General features: G+C 35.9%; 1 protein-coding gene across 1 annotated transcript; it reads right to left on the reverse strand.

The window, feature by feature from the left end:
• Positions 1–1645: 1645 nt before the first annotated feature.
• LOC120630657 lies at positions 1646–7770 on the reverse strand. The gene is made up of 4 exons (XM_039899921.1): positions 7578–7770; positions 3433–4043; positions 2080–2301; positions 1646–1834 (listed from the first exon to the last, which is right to left on the reverse strand). Exons 1-4 carry the CDS (start codon positions 7768–7770, stop codon positions 1646–1648), a joined length of 1215 nt encoding a protein of 404 aa, XP_039755855.1.
• Between the last annotated feature and the right edge of the window lie 11830 nt (positions 7771–19600).

Consider the following 19600-nt stretch of genomic DNA (forward strand, 5'->3'; position numbering starts at 1 on the left):
ATGAACTAAGGCGTGAAATTAGTTTGTATAACTATGTAATTTGATTCATATTTTAACAAATATGAGTTTATTTACTAAATAGCTAAACTTGTCTTGCATTCCGCGGGTTCAGACTGAAATATTGAATTGCAATGAATATCAGCTCGGCCTCCAGACGTTGGGGTGTGAGTAGTTACTAGCCACGACTGCAGATTCAAATAGTTTGAATTTTTGAACCAATCATATACACTCATTACATATAGATAGAGACTATGAGATTGAGAAGATGCCATGAAATGATTTGAGGCTACTTTATTTTCAGGACTGTCTGAAAATCGGTTCAGACTAATAAGATTTCTATGGTCTGAACCGATTTTAGCGGAAATCTTTTTCTAGTTAAGTAGAAAGGGGACTGCGAGGAGTGGTCTTGGCCGATTTATTTTACGGAAAGTAAAATTCCGTTATTATTATTATTTATTTATTAAAACGAAATATAATATATTTTATAGGTTTTTTTCCACCCTTAAACCTTGTCGACTTGTCACTTCTCCTAAATAACGAAACAACAGTCATCATGCTCGAAATGTAGGTATGCGAGAAAACATATTGGTAGGGTATTTTGCAAATGTACCAAAACAGTATCAAAACACATTGCGTAGTTCGTAGAACATGAAATGGCATATGTATCACTTTAAAAAATTGTGGTTTAAATGTGGTTTTACCATCATCATATCAACCCATTACCGGTACTCTACAGAGCACGGGTCTCCTCTCACAGTGAGAATGGGTTAAGGCCGTAGTCCACCACGCTGGCCCAGTGCGGATTGGTGGACTCCACACACCTTTGAGAACATTATGTCGAACTCTCAGGCTTCCTCGCAATGTTTGCCTTCACCGTTGCAGCAAGTGATATTTGAATTAATTGTTTTCTTTTTTTTTTATTCACTTTTTATTCGGGACTTTTCTTAATAACGTATTCCCATCGTTTCCTTTACAAAAATTCAAAAAATTCAAAATTCAAAATTCATTTATTTCAAGTAGGCCTAATATAAGCACTTTTGAAACATCAAGTCTGTCTGTTTGTAGTGATTCTACCACCGGTTCGGAAGGCAGATTTATGTAGATTAATACTCCCTTCTTCTCTTATTCTTACTTAAAATCTAATAGCATTCCGGCTTCCTCTGTATAAGGTGCCGCCATGATAACCTTGAGTTACTTAAAACGCACATAACTTAGAAAAGTTAGAGGTGCGTGCTGGGATTCCAACTCGGCAAAAAAATAAAATATAAAAATTATAAAATACAAATAGCAATGTGTTTCTCTTGTTAGAAAAGTGTCTCATTGTAATATGGACCTTTGAAAAAGTAGATCGAAACTGCAACGTTTCGTTACTAGATGACGCTACAGTCGCTATAAGACTGATGTGAAAGGCATATACTAATTTCGGCATCGACGTTAGGAGAGCCGTAGCTTAATTTGTGAAAGCGCTCAGGCCGCGATTGCCCGAGAGTCGCAGGTTCAAATCCGGTCGGTTCCGAAATTATTTATATGCATTTTAAATTTCTAAAATTGATAATTCCTTCAAGTGTAGGTAAAAACACCAATAAAAATTATAAAAATATAAGTACATATTTATCATCGTAACTGCAAGTCTACGTACACAACTTTATAAATAGCCTCCTTCTATAAAATCTTCTAGCCAACCTCGCGCCCTCTCCTCGAACACCCTATCAGGGTTAAAGGGCAGTTCTGCGAGGCTCAGGTTACTGACGTCCAATCCTGTGTCAGGAGCGAATAGAAATACTGACGCATATAACGTCCTGATTAGTCCATAGTCCATCCAATCCTTATATACCTGTAGAAATAAATAAATAAATAATTAATAATAAAAAATATACTACAACATTACACACATCGCCATCTAGCCCTCAAGTAGGCGTTGCTTGTGTTATGGGTACTAAGATAGCTGATGAATACATTTTTGTCATCAAGTTTTGTTCGCATTGGACCGTCGTGGTACGGCTATGCTCTAGAACTTCTAGGTCTTCTGAGAAATCGTATGCTAAGCAGTGGGACGGTAAAAGGCTGATAAGTACAAACCTTTTCAAATTCCTTCCTAGGATATACATCGTCCACGTCCAACTCAAAATATTTAAGAAATCTCGACAAAGTTTCAAAATACAGGTCCTTGAGATCGTCCAGATGTTTTGCTCTGAATTCTCTACTCGTGGATGCGTAGATGAAGAACAAAAAGTCTTTTAGTGGACACCCGTAGTCCATAAGCTGAAAGTCTACCACCATTACTTCCACGGGTTCGCCATTCTGAGGAAAAGCAGCAGTGTCATAAAGAAGAGTGAGAAGGGTTTCGGCCGTAGCCCTCACGCTGGCCAAATGTGGATTATTAGACTTTACACGCCTTTGAGAACATTATTGAGAACTCACAGACATACAGGTTTCCTCACGAGTTTTTCCTTCATCGTTGAAGCAAGTGATATTTAATTGCCTAAAACGCACATAACTCTGAAGGGTTAGAGATGCGTGTCGGGGATGGAACTGGATGTTCCCGAAAGGGAAGCCGAAACCATATGGTTTAGGCACACCTTGCACACTTTAAATTTAACGTTAACAGTAAGAAAGAAACAATAAAATCTATTGACATTTTTAATAGAAGTGTCCAAAACATATGCCTATCTGCCTCATACCTGGATCCTTTTCCTTATCCTATACTACAGTAAAGCGGTGATAGCGCAGCGGGTAGGAGGTCGACTTCACTGTCGGGGGGCCGAGTTCTTATCCCATCACGCACCTCTAACTATTCGAAGTTATGTACATTTTAAATAATTAAAATATCTCTTGCTTTAACGGTAGTTAGTTGTACATAATTTTCTCAAATGTATGTGGAGTCCTACAATCCGCACTGGGCCAGCTACACTTAGCTGGCCCAGTGCGGAACTACTGCCTTAACCCCTTCTATTCGTGGGGGAGACCCGGTAAGACCCGGAGAGCTGGTAATGATGATGATGAATCCCTCAGTGCCTGAAGACCAAAGTCTTCGAACAGTGCGTGTTGGCAGTGATGACCTATGGGTCTGAAACATGATCACTAACTATGGGCCTCATAGGACGGCTCAGAGTCACTCAGCAGGCGATGGAGAGAGCTATTCTCGGAGTACGATCTTTACGAAATCATATCAGAGATCCGTAGAAAAACCATAGTTACCGACATAGCTCAACGAGTTGCGAAGCTGAAGTAGCATATGTGCAGGGTACATAGTTCGGAGAAAGGATGGACGTTGGGGCCAAATGTCCTGGAATGTTCGCCCGGCACTGGTAAGCGCAGCGTTGGTCGACCCCAACGAGGGGGACAGATGGCATTTAGCGCGCCGCTGGTACCCGCTGGATCTAAGGGGCAAAAAAAACCGATGATGATGATGATACAACAGTTTCTACTTACGCTTTCCCGCACCAACACATTGTTGGGACGGTAATCCATATGTGTCAAACAACATCTCACAGTAGTTTGGTCTTTGTCGTACTTAGGATATTTGTCTATCGCGATCGGAAGGAAATCTTCAATTTTTCTCTTGATTTCACCGCCTAATAAATTTGCCGTGTATAAGTAAACTTTTTTCATCAACTCCTTCCAATCTTCATTATAATTAAACTGATTGTTTATCGATTTTATTTTACTCTCATAAAATTCCGGCATATAATGCTCCATCACGAATGATATACCATGAAACTTGGCAAGCTCTTTAACAGCAAGCTCTAAATACTTCACAGGTGGTAAATCCAATCTTCCGTAAGTTTTAAAACCTTTTTTCGTAAGATTCTCAAAAATTAGAGCATTTACACTAGATCCTTTGTAAGCTTTTGCAAGTTTAAATCTGTCATCACTTGGCACTCCTGCTTTATCTTGCAGCAACGTCATGACTTTTATCAATTCAGTGTATATGAATAATTCTTTGCGATAAACTACATTGCAGTCGAATACCTTAATCTTTTCCAAAGGGATTTGTTTCTTGATGAATAAACTTAATTCCTTTTCGCCATCGGCAGTTATACCTGTAGAAGTTCAGTCTACTATTACTCAAAGATCTATTTGACTTATAAAACGTATAAATACATACCGAAATATAACTTTACAGGCTATAGTTCCAATATATACTGTCTCCGAGACTTATCTTTGAAGCCAGAGAGACTAATATTTTTTGAGTAAACCACTGCCGTAATTTTAACTTAAAGAAATCAGATACAGCCCTAACAGACTTTAAGTTATAAGTAATAATAATTGCAAACTAAAATTAATATTTACAAAAAAAATAAGCCGTCTAACTGTTCACTTATAGGCATGGCATGGTAGCCCTAACATCACATGCAAAATGAAAATGAAGTGTCTCCCATCACTTTATTACGCGTACCGCGTAGACACTTTGCGCGTTTCGGTCTTTTACCTTCAAAAGGGTTGTCAGTAAACTCTTAGAATGTTTTGAATTAGTTTGTATTGAAAAATAAACAAGTTTCTTTTGATTTCTTATTTTTACAGGGCGATTCCTTATGAAATATTATGCACCCTTCATCAGTATTTCGTAATTCGATTACACGCTGTATATTACTTCAAGGTAGTATCTACTTAAATGTTACCAACACAATATTATTCCAGTTCTTTCACAATAAATATTAGTAGTAATGTAAATATTGGCCTCACCGAACTCATAAACGTAAACTACCCCACGTAGGTACGTATTTCATCAAGCCGATAATACTAATCATTTATTTAAGACGTTTCCATCCAGTAGTATATAACTAAAAAAGAAAACCTTTACCGCTAAGTTACTAATGATTAGTTTTAATAAACAAAAAATAAATAAAAATAAGCAATACTACACTCGCCCGATTGTTCCTCTCACACAGTGGCACAGAATAGGGCAGTCGTATCTGGCAGAAAATACCTTAAGAATGCAGTTGTCGCTGGTACGTAAACGCTGTAGGAGAGAGGCTGCTTTGTTACGCATTTTGGCAAAAAAGTCATTTGTTACTGCGTCTGCGCACATTTTAGAGGCGCTACAGAACCACGGCTGCCTCAACAGCATTCTAAAGGCGTAAATTGAACACGCAGGGCATTCTAAGCACGGCGCGTATAAGTGATGCACAGTCCACCGGTATAGGAGGACTGACAAAAACCTTTAAATTAAGTAATCTTCACGTCTTCACAATGACAATTGACAAGGGGTTAAGGCCGTAGTCCACCACACTGGTCCAGGGGGGATTGGTGGACTCCACATACCCTCCACGATGTTTTGTGCACCGTGCACCGTGAAGCAAGTGATATTTTTAATTACTTAAAACGCACATAACTTAGTAGTTAGAGGTGCGGGCTAGGATTCGAACTCGGCCACCCGAAAGTGAAGTCGATCTCCTGCCCGATCACCGCTTCTTTCTTTACCTTGCCTGCAGTCACAAAATTGTAACTGTTTTAAAGATATCACAAATTTATATCCGTATGTTAGAAAATAGATTGTTAGAAAGATCTGAGTTATCACCGCTTCTCCGGGAGCGGTACCGGTACGAATTTAAGTTTTCATTTTCTTGCTTTAAAGAGTTATCGATTAAAAACAAAAAAAAAACACGTTATACCTAATATTAGTATAAACTAGCGGACCCTCGCGACTTTGTCCGCATATGAGTCAATCGAGAAGCTAGTATGTACCTACTATTATTTTACGTGGTAGGTATACTGAGTTAGTAAGTTGTCATTATTTTAGTTGATATATACATACATCCATCCATATATCCCTCCTCACAAACTTTCGCATTTATAACATTAGAAGGATCGTACGCATGCATTCGATCGTTGTCCCATATTCCTTGCGACTTGCTGTTATTTGTGAAGAGTTATCTTTATCTCCAAAAATGTTTAAATTCAAATCCAAATTCAAAATTTCTTTATTCATGCAGGCCTATCACAGGCACTTATGAAGCGTTCATACATATTTGTTTACATAATTGTAACGGGATGGTGATAACTTCGTTCGCCAACTTAAATCTAAAGCTACGAGGGTTCCAAACGCGCCCTGGTCTAAGAAGAGCCCACAACAAACTTAGCCGGGTAATTTTTTTTTTTGTTATCACCATCTTCCAGTAAATTTCAATTAAGCTATGAAGCTAGAGCAATTCACACCCAAGCTTTTTTATCGTTTAAATAATCCTTAATGTTATAATAGGATTTTTCTGTAAGCTTACGTTTTATATAAACTTTGAACTTATTGAGAGACAACTCAAAGATTTTATTTGGTAATTTGTTATAAAATAATATACAATTGCCCTTGAATGAATTTGCAATTTTGTGTAGCCTAGTAAACTGCACAACGAGTTTATTTTTGCTTCTAATATTTATATTGTTACAGTGCATTTTCTTTTTAACTTTTGATATATTTTTATGGACATAAATTAAATTTTCATATATGTACTGACTATGCACCGTCATTATTTTAACTTCTTTAAATTTGTCCCTTAATGACTCTCTTGGGCCCATTTTATATATCGCACGAATAGCCCTTTTCTGCAGGACGAAAATATAATGTATATCAGCAGCATTACCCCATAATAAAATGCCATAGGACATAATGCTGTGAAAATAACTAAAATAAACAAGCCTAGCAGTTTCTATTTTTGTCATATGACGAATCTTTTTTACCGCGTATGCTGCAGAACTAAGTCTGTTCGCTAAATTATTTATATGTGGGCCCCATTGAAGCTTAGCATTTAAAGTTATTCCTAAAAAGATTGTCGTATCCACCAAATCCAACTCCTCATTATTAAGTTGTACAATGGTTTTTACTTGTTTAACATTCGGTAGTGTGAATTTAATACTCTTCGTTTTTTTTCCGTTAAGAGCTAAGTTATTAGCCTCAAACCATTGTACTACTTTAGCGAGACATATGTTTACATCGTCAAGATTTTTTTCACGACGTTTAATTTTAAACATCAATGATGTATCATCAGCAAACAATACTATCCCGTGATTGTCCTCAGCTAGGTAAGGAAGGTCATTCATGTAAATGAGGAATAGGAAGGGTCCTAATACAGATCCCTGGGGGACACCAGTTTGCACTAATGACCCGTTAGATCGCTTTCCGTACACGTCAATTTATCAGATCTTCATTAAAATTAGACAATACATACTTCATAGTATACACTTTGAAATAAAAAAAAGAATTATTGAAATCGAATTTTAACGGAGCTATTAAGTAAAATTGATAAAAATTTTCATCTCGTTTCCCGGAGGAAACTTATTGTTTAAATAATATTTGATAAAAGGTATCCTATATCTTGACCCGGAATATCAGCTACCACTATACCAAATTGTATTAAAATCCGTCCAGTAGTTTTCACGTGATGTCTGGATAGATAGACAGACAGACAGACAGACAGACGGACAGACAGACAGACAGACAGACAAAAATTAAATAAAAATCTGTTTTGGACTCAGTATCGATTATAAAGCACCCCCCCGTCAAAATTATCAAAATATATTAAATGTACAGAAATCTTCCCGTTGCAGTTTTATTATAAGTATAGATAATCACAATAACATACCTTTAATATCAATCTCGATTAAATCAGCCATAAAATTACCTCCACCAGTGTTAAACTTCTTTTTATCGATAGCATACTTTATGAAGCCTTCTTTTTCGATGATTGCATGAATGGATTGCCGTAGATCTGGGTCGAAATCTTGAAGACATATACTATCTGCAATGTTGGTGCCGAGTGGAATCTTTGCAGCCATTTCACTAGCTAAAATGTACTAGCCTCACAAAAGATCAGTTTTAAATTCGCTAAAAAGTTAGTTTGTCTCAAAAATTATTGTTTGATCAACAAGTGTGTGCATTCCGATAACGTTTGGCATACATAAGTACTAGAGTGAACGAAAACGGTGTGCAACTTGCTCAAAGCGGATATTAGCCGCAATATTTCCCACGCAGGTTTCATTAATAGCCCATAACAGTCCACTGATGGACTTATCGCCGTTTTAGCTAAACCCAGGCATCTATTCATAATCGAATGTTTAATGATTTAAGCGATGCATAAAGAAAATAAACTTTTCTCCAACTCTTAAGTGATAATTATTGGTGAAGGGTTGATGTTTGCCTAGGAATCTCCTTAGATCAGGTGTTACTTATTTAGACGGTATTTAGATTGTTGCGGGCTTCATCTTGAACAGGGCGCGTTTGGAACCCTCGTAGCTTTAGTTATAAGTTTAACGAACTTAGCAATTGTTACAACAATCTATAGTGAGATAAAATTCTATCTTTTTTGTAAACCTCGATATGAATTTACTTATTGTATTGAAGTTTTCACTTTTCAATATAAATCGCAGGAAGCAAAATCGCGCGGATTTCTTTCGCAGTGTACGACATAGTTCTAGAATGTAAGACATAGTTAAACATTAGATAATAATTACATATTATTATGTTGATATAATAAATTAATTTAATTTAAATCTACTAGATAAATATTATTATCTTTGTCATGACGTACTACTGATATCTAAAAAGGCTTAATTGGGTGCATTTTTTATGATTTATTTATCTTCTTATCATCATCATACCAACCCATTACTGACCCACTACACGGGTTTTCTCCCACAATGAGAAGGGGTTAAGGCCGTAGTCCACCACGCTGGCCTAGTGGGGATTGGTGGACTCCACACCCCTTTGCGAACATTATGTAGAACTCTAAGACATGCAGGTTTTCTCACGATGTTTTCTTTCACTGTTGAAGCAAGCGATATTTTAATTACTTAAAACGCAGCTCCCCATTTACAAGCAATCGATTGCAGCGAACAATCGCACGACTATCGCAGCGATCCATTACTTCAAAACTGCGGGCCACACACGTGCAATCGGTCGCTGCGGGCGATCTCTATGACTCGTATTTATGCAAATAGCATGTGCATCAGCATATCACTTGCACCAGTACCTTAATCACGTTGCTTGCTCGTGCGAGTAGCCAACTCCGGAAGAAGAGGAATCCGGAAAAACTTGTACGACTTTCGAAGGTGTTCCGGCGGCAACGAGTTAAAGTATAAAAAGATAAATTAAATAACAAAACAATAGTAATAAGTAACAATAAAAATATTGTAAACGCACGTCCGTCATAATAATTACTCTTTCTAATAGCAAGCGTCATAGTTTATGGGTTATCTTATACCTAACGTTTACAAAATCACTACAGTTTATTTTCTATTCGCCTCGTGGTGCACCGAAAGCCCGTGCTTAGGAATTCATTATCGGAGGCTCGCAAACGACTCCAAAATGTTGCGATTCGCGATCTCATAATCGGTACTCTGGCCCTAGCAAACATGTCCGACGCGCTGCAGTATCTTGGCAACTTCATCAAGATACGATGAGCATTATTGTTTTGCACCCTGATATTGTTGACCCAAAGTTGACAAGTATAGAAACATTACTTAACTATAATATTGTTGTATCTTATCTTATCTTATATATTTAAACGAGCAATTTTTGTATGACTTGATTAACTCGACTCATTCGCGGACGAAGTTGCGCGGGTCCGCTAGTATTAATTTATTATACTATGCCCCCTTCACACTTTTGCCCTAGTGGTTAGCAAGTTCGACAAATTACGAGGACCTTACTCAGCCGAAACTACCGAGTTACCTTGGCCACAGAATTAGTTTTGTCGTTCAAAGGGACAATGATGCTAGTATCCTAGAACGACCAAGCTAATTTTGGCCAAGGTAACTGTCCACTCTAGGATCACCGGTAGACTCGTTAACACTTTTTAACAATTCTATTCTTGGTGATAATGTATTTAAGCGATTATAGTTAAATCTAACGCTAGTAGCAGGAAGGCTCGGCTGCTGATTGGACTGACACGTGAATAAGAGTTATTTCAGTCGCTGGGCAGATACGTTGTGCACAATGCGTTATTAAATGCGCGCGGTTTATATTTCAACACAAACTTATTATGGGCCATTGTGCTCACAGCTTACTGTAGGCGTCTCGCACACTCGCGACCACGGATAGCATGGGCAGGGGAATTTCGTTCCCCGTTGAAAGGATACGTTTAGTATTAGTACAGCTTCTTGTGACAGAGCTCGTCCGGGGAAGTACAATCGCTACGCTTATTTCTGCCGCTAAGCAGCATTGTTTGACGACCTCTCTGGCGCAACGATGAGCGCTGTGAATTTAAGAAGGAGGTCCTGGGTCAATTTGGAAATTTATATTTTCTGAATTTGAAACGGTCTGGTGGAAGGCTTTGACGGTGGCAAGTTACATGACCTGCCGCTAAGCGATTTAGTGTTCCGGTACGATGTCGCGTAGAAACCGATTAGGGGTATGACTACCATACTCCCTAACAAGTTAGCCAGCTACCATCTTAGAATGCATCATCGCTTACCACCAGGTGAGATTGTAGTCAAGGGCTGACTTGTAGTGAAATAAATGTTCCGCTATGTTCCGGTCTGAAGGGTGTAATATGTAAGTTGCCGGTGTAATATCAGGCATTCATATGCCTTAAAGGATACAGATATCCTCTTACATCTTTATCAACTCTTCGAGCATTGGCGCACATCGAAGTAATATACGTGTAATAACAAACGGGGGTAAACTTCTTCTTTTGCCTGTAGACGGAGGACACGTTAATTTTATCCTTTGTCAGGTGATATGTAAGAGTGTAGGGGGAAGACGTCAACCATAAGGGCGCTTCTCAAGCTCTTAGCTCATTTACTTAGTCAGTCAGTCAGTCAGTCAGTCCAGAAGTTGAAGCTGTGTGTTCTACTTAAATGCTGCGATCTCCTGAGTTCCTCGTTGGCTCTTCTCGGTAAACCGGTGGTAGAGTCACTACAAACATACTGACTTGAAGTTTCAAAAGTGCATATAAACTAGGCCTACTTGAATTTAAATTAATTCAGAATTTTGATGTATTCATCACATCAACCCAACACCTGCTCTATATGGGAAGGGTCTCCTCCCTCAATGAAAAAGGGTTAAAGCCGTTCTTCATCACCACACCACGCTAGCACTAGCCCAGTGCATTGGAGGACTATATCAGTCCGCAAATTTTAGGTCGTTAATAGAATGTCTTGGTCATAAGAGATTTGAACTTCAATCCTTAGTTTGAACACACTCTCATGCGAAGTGATCTCAGCGAAGGTGGTACCTGAAGAAGTGAGTTATATTTTGACGGCCGACTGGCGCAGTGGGCAGCGTCCCTGCTTTCTGAGTCCAAGGCCGTGGGTTCGATTCCCACAACTGGAAAATGTTTGAGTGAACATTAATGTTTTTCAGTGTCTGGTTGTTTATACGTGTGCTATAAGTATTTATGTATATTATTCATAAAAAAAATATTCATCAATCATCTTAGTACCCATAACAAGCTACGCTTACTTTGGGGACTACATGGCGATGTGTGTATTGTCATGAATGAATGAATGAATGAATACACTTTTATTGTACACCACATAAACATAACAAATTAAAAGTAAAAATTTAACAAAAGGTATACAATTTGGCGGCCTTATCGCTACATAGCGATCTCTTCCAGGCAACCAAAGGCGTTAAAAACAGCTCAAGAAGAGAGGTAGGTGGTGCTTTTAACTGTACTGTGTTGCAAATAAACATGCATAAACCTATATATACAAATATAATATGTACATATAACAAACTTACAATAAAATATATAGATAGTGATAATAATTAATATATACCTATATAATTAATATCAATAATAAATAAATATATACAATATTGTCAAACCACAAATAAAACAGAAGGGAATAGGCAAGTTAAAGATCCGCAGATGCAGACAAAAAATGATCTTTGTCATAGTGTATTTATTTATTTATTATGCCTCAAGCCCCGATTCCTCGGACGTCAAGCGACTTAGCTTTAAACATAAATCGCATGTGTATGGGCGGCCTTATTAATTCCGAATGCATCATGATCTGGCTTTCCGGCGGAATGTGCTGTAGATTGGTATTGCGATTCCTAGACTAACGGTACCACCATCTGATGCCTTGCGCCGAGTCTCAGCTGTGGTGTGCTGTTTGTGCTCATATTCCCAACCACCAATTTTGGAATTTGATAATAATATTGAAATTATTTATTCACACCAAAATGACGGCCGATTGGCGCAGTGGGTAGTAGTGGTTCTGAGTAAAGGCTGAGTTCGATTTCCACAACTGAGTTTGAGTGTTGAAATAGAATTTTTTTCAGTACTTATCTTAAGTCAAAGTCAAAGTCAAAGTCAAAAATATCTTTATTCAAGTAGGCCCATAGGTGGCACTTTTGATGCGTACATAAGAATTACACGGTAGTGAGATGATGGCGATAACCACAATCGTAAACTTAAAACTAAAGCTACGAGGGTTCCAAACGCGTCCTTATATCTTTCAACGAGCAATTCTTGTATATATATAATTGGAATCTCGGAATCGGCTCCAACGATTTTCATGAAATTTAGCATACAGGGGGTTTTGGGGGCGATACATCGATCTAGCTAGGATTCATTTATCGGGCATGTTGTCGGGCAAAAACTGCTTTCCACTAGTTTGTATATACTTAAATACATTATATACTTAAGTACATTATTTACTTTAGTACATAATTTTCTTACTAAGACACATTATATACTTACGTACAGTATTTACTTACGTACATCATTTAGTTACTCTCTTTATTTACTTAGGAAAATATGTTTATTTATATAATTTACTTACATTATATACTTATTTAGTTACTTACGTACATAATTTACTTACTCTGTTTATTTACTTATGTAATTTGCTTACGTTATATATTTTATTATTTACTATCTTTATTTACTTACGTACATTATATACTCACTTTATCTACTTATCTATTTACTTGATTTATTTTCTGACGGACATTATTTACTTACGTGTATTATTTTCTTAAATTGTACATTATTTACTCACTTACGTTATTTACTAACTTACATTATGGAGTTATTTTAATTATTTGTTTATTATATGTTACTTACGTAAATATGTTACCCTTATGCATTATTTACTTACGTACATTATTTACTTACTCTCTATATTGTATGTATTTACTATCTTTATTTACTTCTTTACATACATTATTTACCTATTTCCATTATTTACTTACTTATATCTTCTACAGACGTACAATATATACTTATGGTAACTATTTACAAATATAACTTACTGACTTGCTTAATTTGCTTACGTATAATTTTACTTTATTTACATTATTTACTTAGTTATGTAATTAACTGATTTACTTTATTTACATACATTATTTTCTTAAGATAAATTATATACTTGTATTATTTACTCATTATATATTTATTTCTTCACTTGCTTTTTTCACTTACGTACATTATTTACTTACTCATTTCATTTACTTAAGATTAATATGCAAATAGTGGCTTATCGGACACGAGAGGATTCTAGGCTATAAGACTGGATACAGCCAATCGCTGCTCCGCCATAGAGGTCGATTAGTTTATCATAGGGGTTTTCGTTCTTTCTGTAATACGTACAGGGCCCTGAAATGTCCAAAATGACTTTATTATTAGACAGGACCCCTGTGCTCTTCCATCTAAGTTATGTGTCGATATTTCTTAAAGAAAATACCCATCAATATTGATACAAATCCATAGAAGTGTAGTGTTGTTTAAAAAAGTCTTTAAAACGTAAATAAAGAAAAGAAGTCAAGGTTTTAGCAATTTTTGGTTGTATCTCAGCACTATATTGTATATAGCGCGTTGAAATATACAACTGTTCAGACTTGTGATATTACAAGCTGTTACCTACCTCCGGTTTCACCCACGTTAACTAGCGATACTTTTTACTAAATTTTAAATTATGTCCTAAGCTATATGTCTAAGCTATAAAGAGCAAGTTTTATCACCATAAGATTGCTTATATGTACTATGTTTTATGTTTATTTAGTTTTAAATCCTAATATTTCACTAATGTTGGTTGTACCACCTACTAATTTCGTATAGCATTTTCTTGTATACCTTTGGTTGCCTGGAAGAGATCGCTATTTATCGATAAGGCCGCCAAATTGTACGTTCTAGCTTATTGTGCTGTTGTATCTGTATCTCTGTAAATTTTCTCTGTGGTGTACAATAAAAGTGTATTCATTCATTCATTCATTCATTGCTACGATAATTAGGATTACTAGTCTATGCGGTATGCCTAATAATGGCTGACTAGAAAACTACAGGTATAGTTTTTTTTTCGACATTTAATTATTGTGCCTTATACTAAAGGGGTACGTATATATATATGCTTTTTTCAAAGATTTAGTCACCCTTTGCGGATAAAACAGCTTGGTAGCATTTTAATTTGTTAACGCTTAAAAATGAAGCTTTCTTTTCAAGAAAAAAAGAACTTCTAAATTCGTTTAAACAGTTTTGTATTTATCCATTACATACAAACATACAAGAACCCTTTTTATAATATTAGTTAGTGGACTCCAAAAGGTGCTTGGAGACTGCAGTATATAAACTACACGGGAGGTTATATTTTATTTCCTACAGCTATAACTTCAGTAATGTTATTGGAAGTCATATTCTATAATGATATTATATGATCTGTGTGCTTTAGAGCCATATTATCCGTTTATCGTATGGGTCAAAGAAACACGGAGGAATGAGTTGAAACACCGAAAAATCTTGTGAAAATCTAAGCCAATTGCTTCAATACTATTTTCATATGGTCCGGTACTGTGTGTATATCTTTGGTATTTTTTTTGTAATATCAATGACCATCAACATTTACAGTTACCTTAGCGTCCCCAGGGGTGGCTCCCGAGGGAAATCAGCCGAGTTGGCAGCCCTGTCGACAGCTTATTGTCTTACAAGGCTGATTTATTGCGATACGTGCTAAAGGTTATAGGATTGTTATAGGGAGATAGACCTAGGGTTGTCACTACTATCACAGCACATATCTCATCTTTTTGCCATATTTCTACCACAGAAAAGCAATCCTCCGTGTGTGGTGGCATCATTTTGTAGTTGACAACCACGATGCGTTCTTTTCAGTGGAAAGCCCTGGGTTCGATCTCCGGCGGGGAAGATTTTGGGAATTTATTATTTCTGAATTTTCTATGGTCTATGGTTTTGGCTAGTTACCTAAATTTAACGATACGATGTCGCGTAGGACGATGATGTAAGTAATTATGCAGCTTAAGACAGTAGCGGGCTAACCTGTTAGGGAGTAATGCAGTTATATTTAACCAAAAGCATTCCGGTACGATGTCGCGTAGAAACTAATTCCTGATAAGCAGCACGTCATTCTTGGTAGGGCGGCAACTAGCCACGGCCAAAGCCACCTACCAGACGAGACCAGAGAAGATTCAGAATTATTATTGTCATAAATTTCAAAATTGCTTCTGCTGGGAATCAAACCCGGGACATACAGCTTAAAACCACAGCGCTCACCGCCAGAGAGGTCTTTAAAAATCCTATATTGAGGGAGTTCTGAAATAATAATGTAATTCGTAATTTTGTTGTGGCTGCCATCTTGGATTTGAAATTTATCATAACGCATAGTATTCTACTAGCTAAGCCATTTCATTGGATACCTATACTGAAAGAGCTTTATACGTGTGATGGTCGATTCTCTCGATGGCATGGGACTTATTAAGAAAAACACTCATGTATAATGATTAGATAACTCACAAAACAACGAATTTTAAGTAGGTATATTGTCTAATATATAATAAAAAGTACTTGCGGTAACGTATAACACACTTGTTGCGTAAAGGCCGCTCTAACAGTATATTTAAATAACACAGCGTTTGTGTTTGCCGCACTCGCAGAACGCCGGAAAAACACGCCCAACGTGTTCGGTCGCATCCTTGTAGGTACATTTATTTTAACACGCCTTGCGTGTTCGAGCCGCACACGCGTTACGTAGTTTTAAAACACAAACGTTGTGTTTTCAGCAGCCAACGTGTTAAAAAATATTTAATTCACCATTTTTTTATGGCTGCCATCTTAGACCAATTTCCATCAAACATTGCTAAAAACACTCCCGACTTAATCTTTAAAAAAAAATGTGCTAACAGAGACGTCAAACTGATAATAATTTCGTAGTCGGTTAAAGACTAACTGCATTGGAATAATGTGAACAAGGCTAATGGTCGAATAAAAAGACAGAGTTCCGTATATTAATGTACTTTTTATTTTTAAATAAATATAACCAATAACATTTTATTACATCACAGGAGCAGGGTATCATAAAAACACAAGTTCATCGCGAAAACACTCCGAACGTATGTTGGGACCATAAACAAGCGTTTTTACTTCTAAACTTGTAGTCCAAGAGCTGGTGCTTGTTTTTCAAGGTAACTATGACATCATTTTATGTAAAGTTCCGGCTAAAATGCTATACGTACTTATGTAGATACACCTTTTTCGGTGAAAAATTTAATTTTCGATTATAATTATATTTTGTAGTAAAACGTTTGAGTTAGTTCAACAGTTATCTATCTATCTATAGATATGACTATAGATATGTATGAAACTATGATTACCAGCGTAACCTGCAAATTTTTTATTCTTTTTTTTATACGAGCTAACAGGTTTATATCTAGCTTAGGGGTCGATATCTGTACATCCAAGTAAATTATAAGAATAATTATACCTACTGTGCAGATGCAATGTAACTTGTACGTATGTTTTATTGAACAATAAACAAATATTATTGTTTTATTATGAATTTGTTACGTAAAATTCTACCTCATTAAAACGTCCCTTAAATTCTTACACTGCAGCGCCTTGTTTGGTGGTGTTATGCCGAAACAGTACTTTCAATTTTATCCAATCATATAACACAAACATTTTAACATATTGGTTGTTCTCATCAAGATGGACGCTCGTTTGTTGCATTTAAAATCTTGATATAAATAAACAGCTAAAATGGCTGTTCATTTCTGCACAAATGAAAATTGTTGATGTAACTTACATAAACTTTCTAACTAATCGGAATTAAAGCGGTTATTGTCTAAGTAAATACAAAGTTCGACACAATGTTCAGCTATGAGAAAATGGATAAGCTTCAAATTTTATTATATTGAATTATATTTTTCTATGTTTCTTTTTGTTTTTGATTTGCATGTCAGCTCTTGGACTATTGTTTTTGGTTCCAACACGTTCGTCCCTCACATGCCTTAAATTTAATTGACATTCCTTACAATATTACCAGTGAGATGTTATTACCCTTATACATCAGGCATCAAAAGAGTACTCCTGCTAAAAAGATCTTAGGAAAAAAAAAAAGGTACCATAACCTTTCTTATAGTGGTAGGAATCCCGTGCCCTGTAGTGGGCTGGTAATAGGGTTATATGATGATGTTGACGAAGAGTTACGCAATATCTCTCATTATCCCCAGCTTTAAGTTTCTTCGTTTCTTCTACACCGTCCAAATTTTTAAACAGTTACATTATTACTTTGCATCGATAAAAGTACGTTCGAGTGTTGTACCCATTTTTGGGACAGACTAGAGGTAATAACATGTCACTGGTAATTAAATATATCCTAAACAATATACATACCGCTAAGAAAAATAATATATTTCGTAGGATACTATATTCATTCTTCGGCACAAAAGTTGATTTCGAAAAAAAATCTTTTTTTCATGATTCTTTTGTTGTACGCAATTGTTGATAAATAAAGTTTTTACAAACATCATACATATTTAAATTCCCAATTGGTAATTCGATATCCAACTCCAATATAATAATCGTGTTTAAAATAACTAATTGAAAATCGTACATCAAACTTTTATGCCGATGGCTTTAAAAATTTTGAAAAAAATAGGCCTAAATTGTGCGTTAAAAAACTACTTTTAATAAAAGATATTAAGGTGTGATGCAATTGTTTTAATTCCATTCCCATTCAAAATATTTTTAGTCCGTGAACTTTTTTTTTTACTTCACAGTAGCAAGAAAAACTTATTTTCACATCAAGTATAACTAAGCGCGCATTACAACAAACAGTTGGTTTTAAAAAAGCAAAACGGATTGTTTGTGATCTTAATTCACATTAGGCTGTATGGTCACAGATCATAGACTTGTCTGTCACAAAATCTCTTACAGACGCTTCTTAAAACCAAACAACCGTGTTAAATTGCCATGAAGTCTCACAGAATATCGAAATGTCGTATAAGGGAAATGAATGAAGTATAGGTCCCAAATTATTCAAAGATGTCCTTATAAGATTCCACGCACTCGTAATCCCTTTGAGATTTCATAGTTATGAAAAAATACAGGTGTTAATCGATATGATATATAATATGTTTGGCTGTATCAAGGTAATTAAAAAAATCCCAGTGAGATTTTTTGAAAACTTCTGCACGCTTATTGCACGCTTAGTTTTAAGAAGTACAAATTGTCTAAGTATATCTATACAGTTATGTTCTGATAGTATCTATATAATTATATGTTTTTTTATCTTTTGCACGCCTTTACTGTCCAAAAAAAATTATATTTGAAACGGACTTACATAAAATAAAAACCTGGCTTGCACTACTTAATAAATATGCCCATAGGTCTGTTCTAATACAGTTTATTAAAAAAAAAAGTACATTGCTGGATTTTAATGTTAAACCTCCTCGGTAAAATTTTGACAGCAACAAAACTTGCAAAGGTAACATGCCAATGTTACCAACATTTAAATTAAAAACTATGAAACTTCCCTAATAAAGAAGCACTCGATGCATATTTTGTTTTTATAAACAGTATTAGAACAAAGTGTTCACCGATTACAAAATCTAAAGATATGCATAACTAGAAACAGGTTAATAGACCAATCTACAACTAAATACACTTTTTACAATCCGCAGTATAATCAAGCGAGACCTCTAAGTAATTTTTAAATACGATCTAAAAAGATTATTTTTCATTTCAATTTCTAAACGTACATTTAACGCCACTGTATTTTATTCCAAGAAGAAAAAATATCAACAACTATTTCGATTTTAATCTAGTTGAACGATAATAATCGGAACGTAAAATAGGCCCGCATCTGTAATAAGTCCATTGGAATAGTTTCTTGTATTGTTTTCCCGCCGGCGGCCATTATCCAGCCATATTTGTTCGTCCGCCGGCCATGTTGCCAATCCCAACAATGGATTATTGTAAACTGTAGCATCGTGCCCGAGATGATTTGTTACATTGTGTGCGCTAACTGTACCTGAGAGTATAATTTTGACGGCTCAATTGAACATGATTACTTGAGTATATGGTCTCTTTGTTTGGAATACTATATTGTTTTGGGTAGTTATTTCAATTGGAAATTGTGATTGTTGAGAATGTATTTTCTGAGTATGACCACGTATGAATGAAAGTTCATACACTTTATTGTAAACCACATAAAAATACAGGAAAAATTATAAATAACTACTTTACACGTACCATTAGTTTTGTTCAGATTTGCTCGTATGATTCGATTTTATAGTGATTCCTTCTATCATAAATCTTTTTCTTTTAACTTCATGTTAAAAAATCCTCATTATATGCAAAGGAGAAATTAAATACGTAATTACATGAAGATGAAGAGTCACAAAAAGTTAAGGTAGACAAGTGGAAAG

Source organism: Pararge aegeria, chromosome 16 (genome assembly GCF_905163445.1).
Source record: "Pararge aegeria chromosome 16, ilParAegt1.1, whole genome shotgun sequence".
NCBI classification, from domain to species: Eukaryota; Metazoa; Arthropoda; class Insecta; order Lepidoptera; family Nymphalidae; genus Pararge; species Pararge aegeria.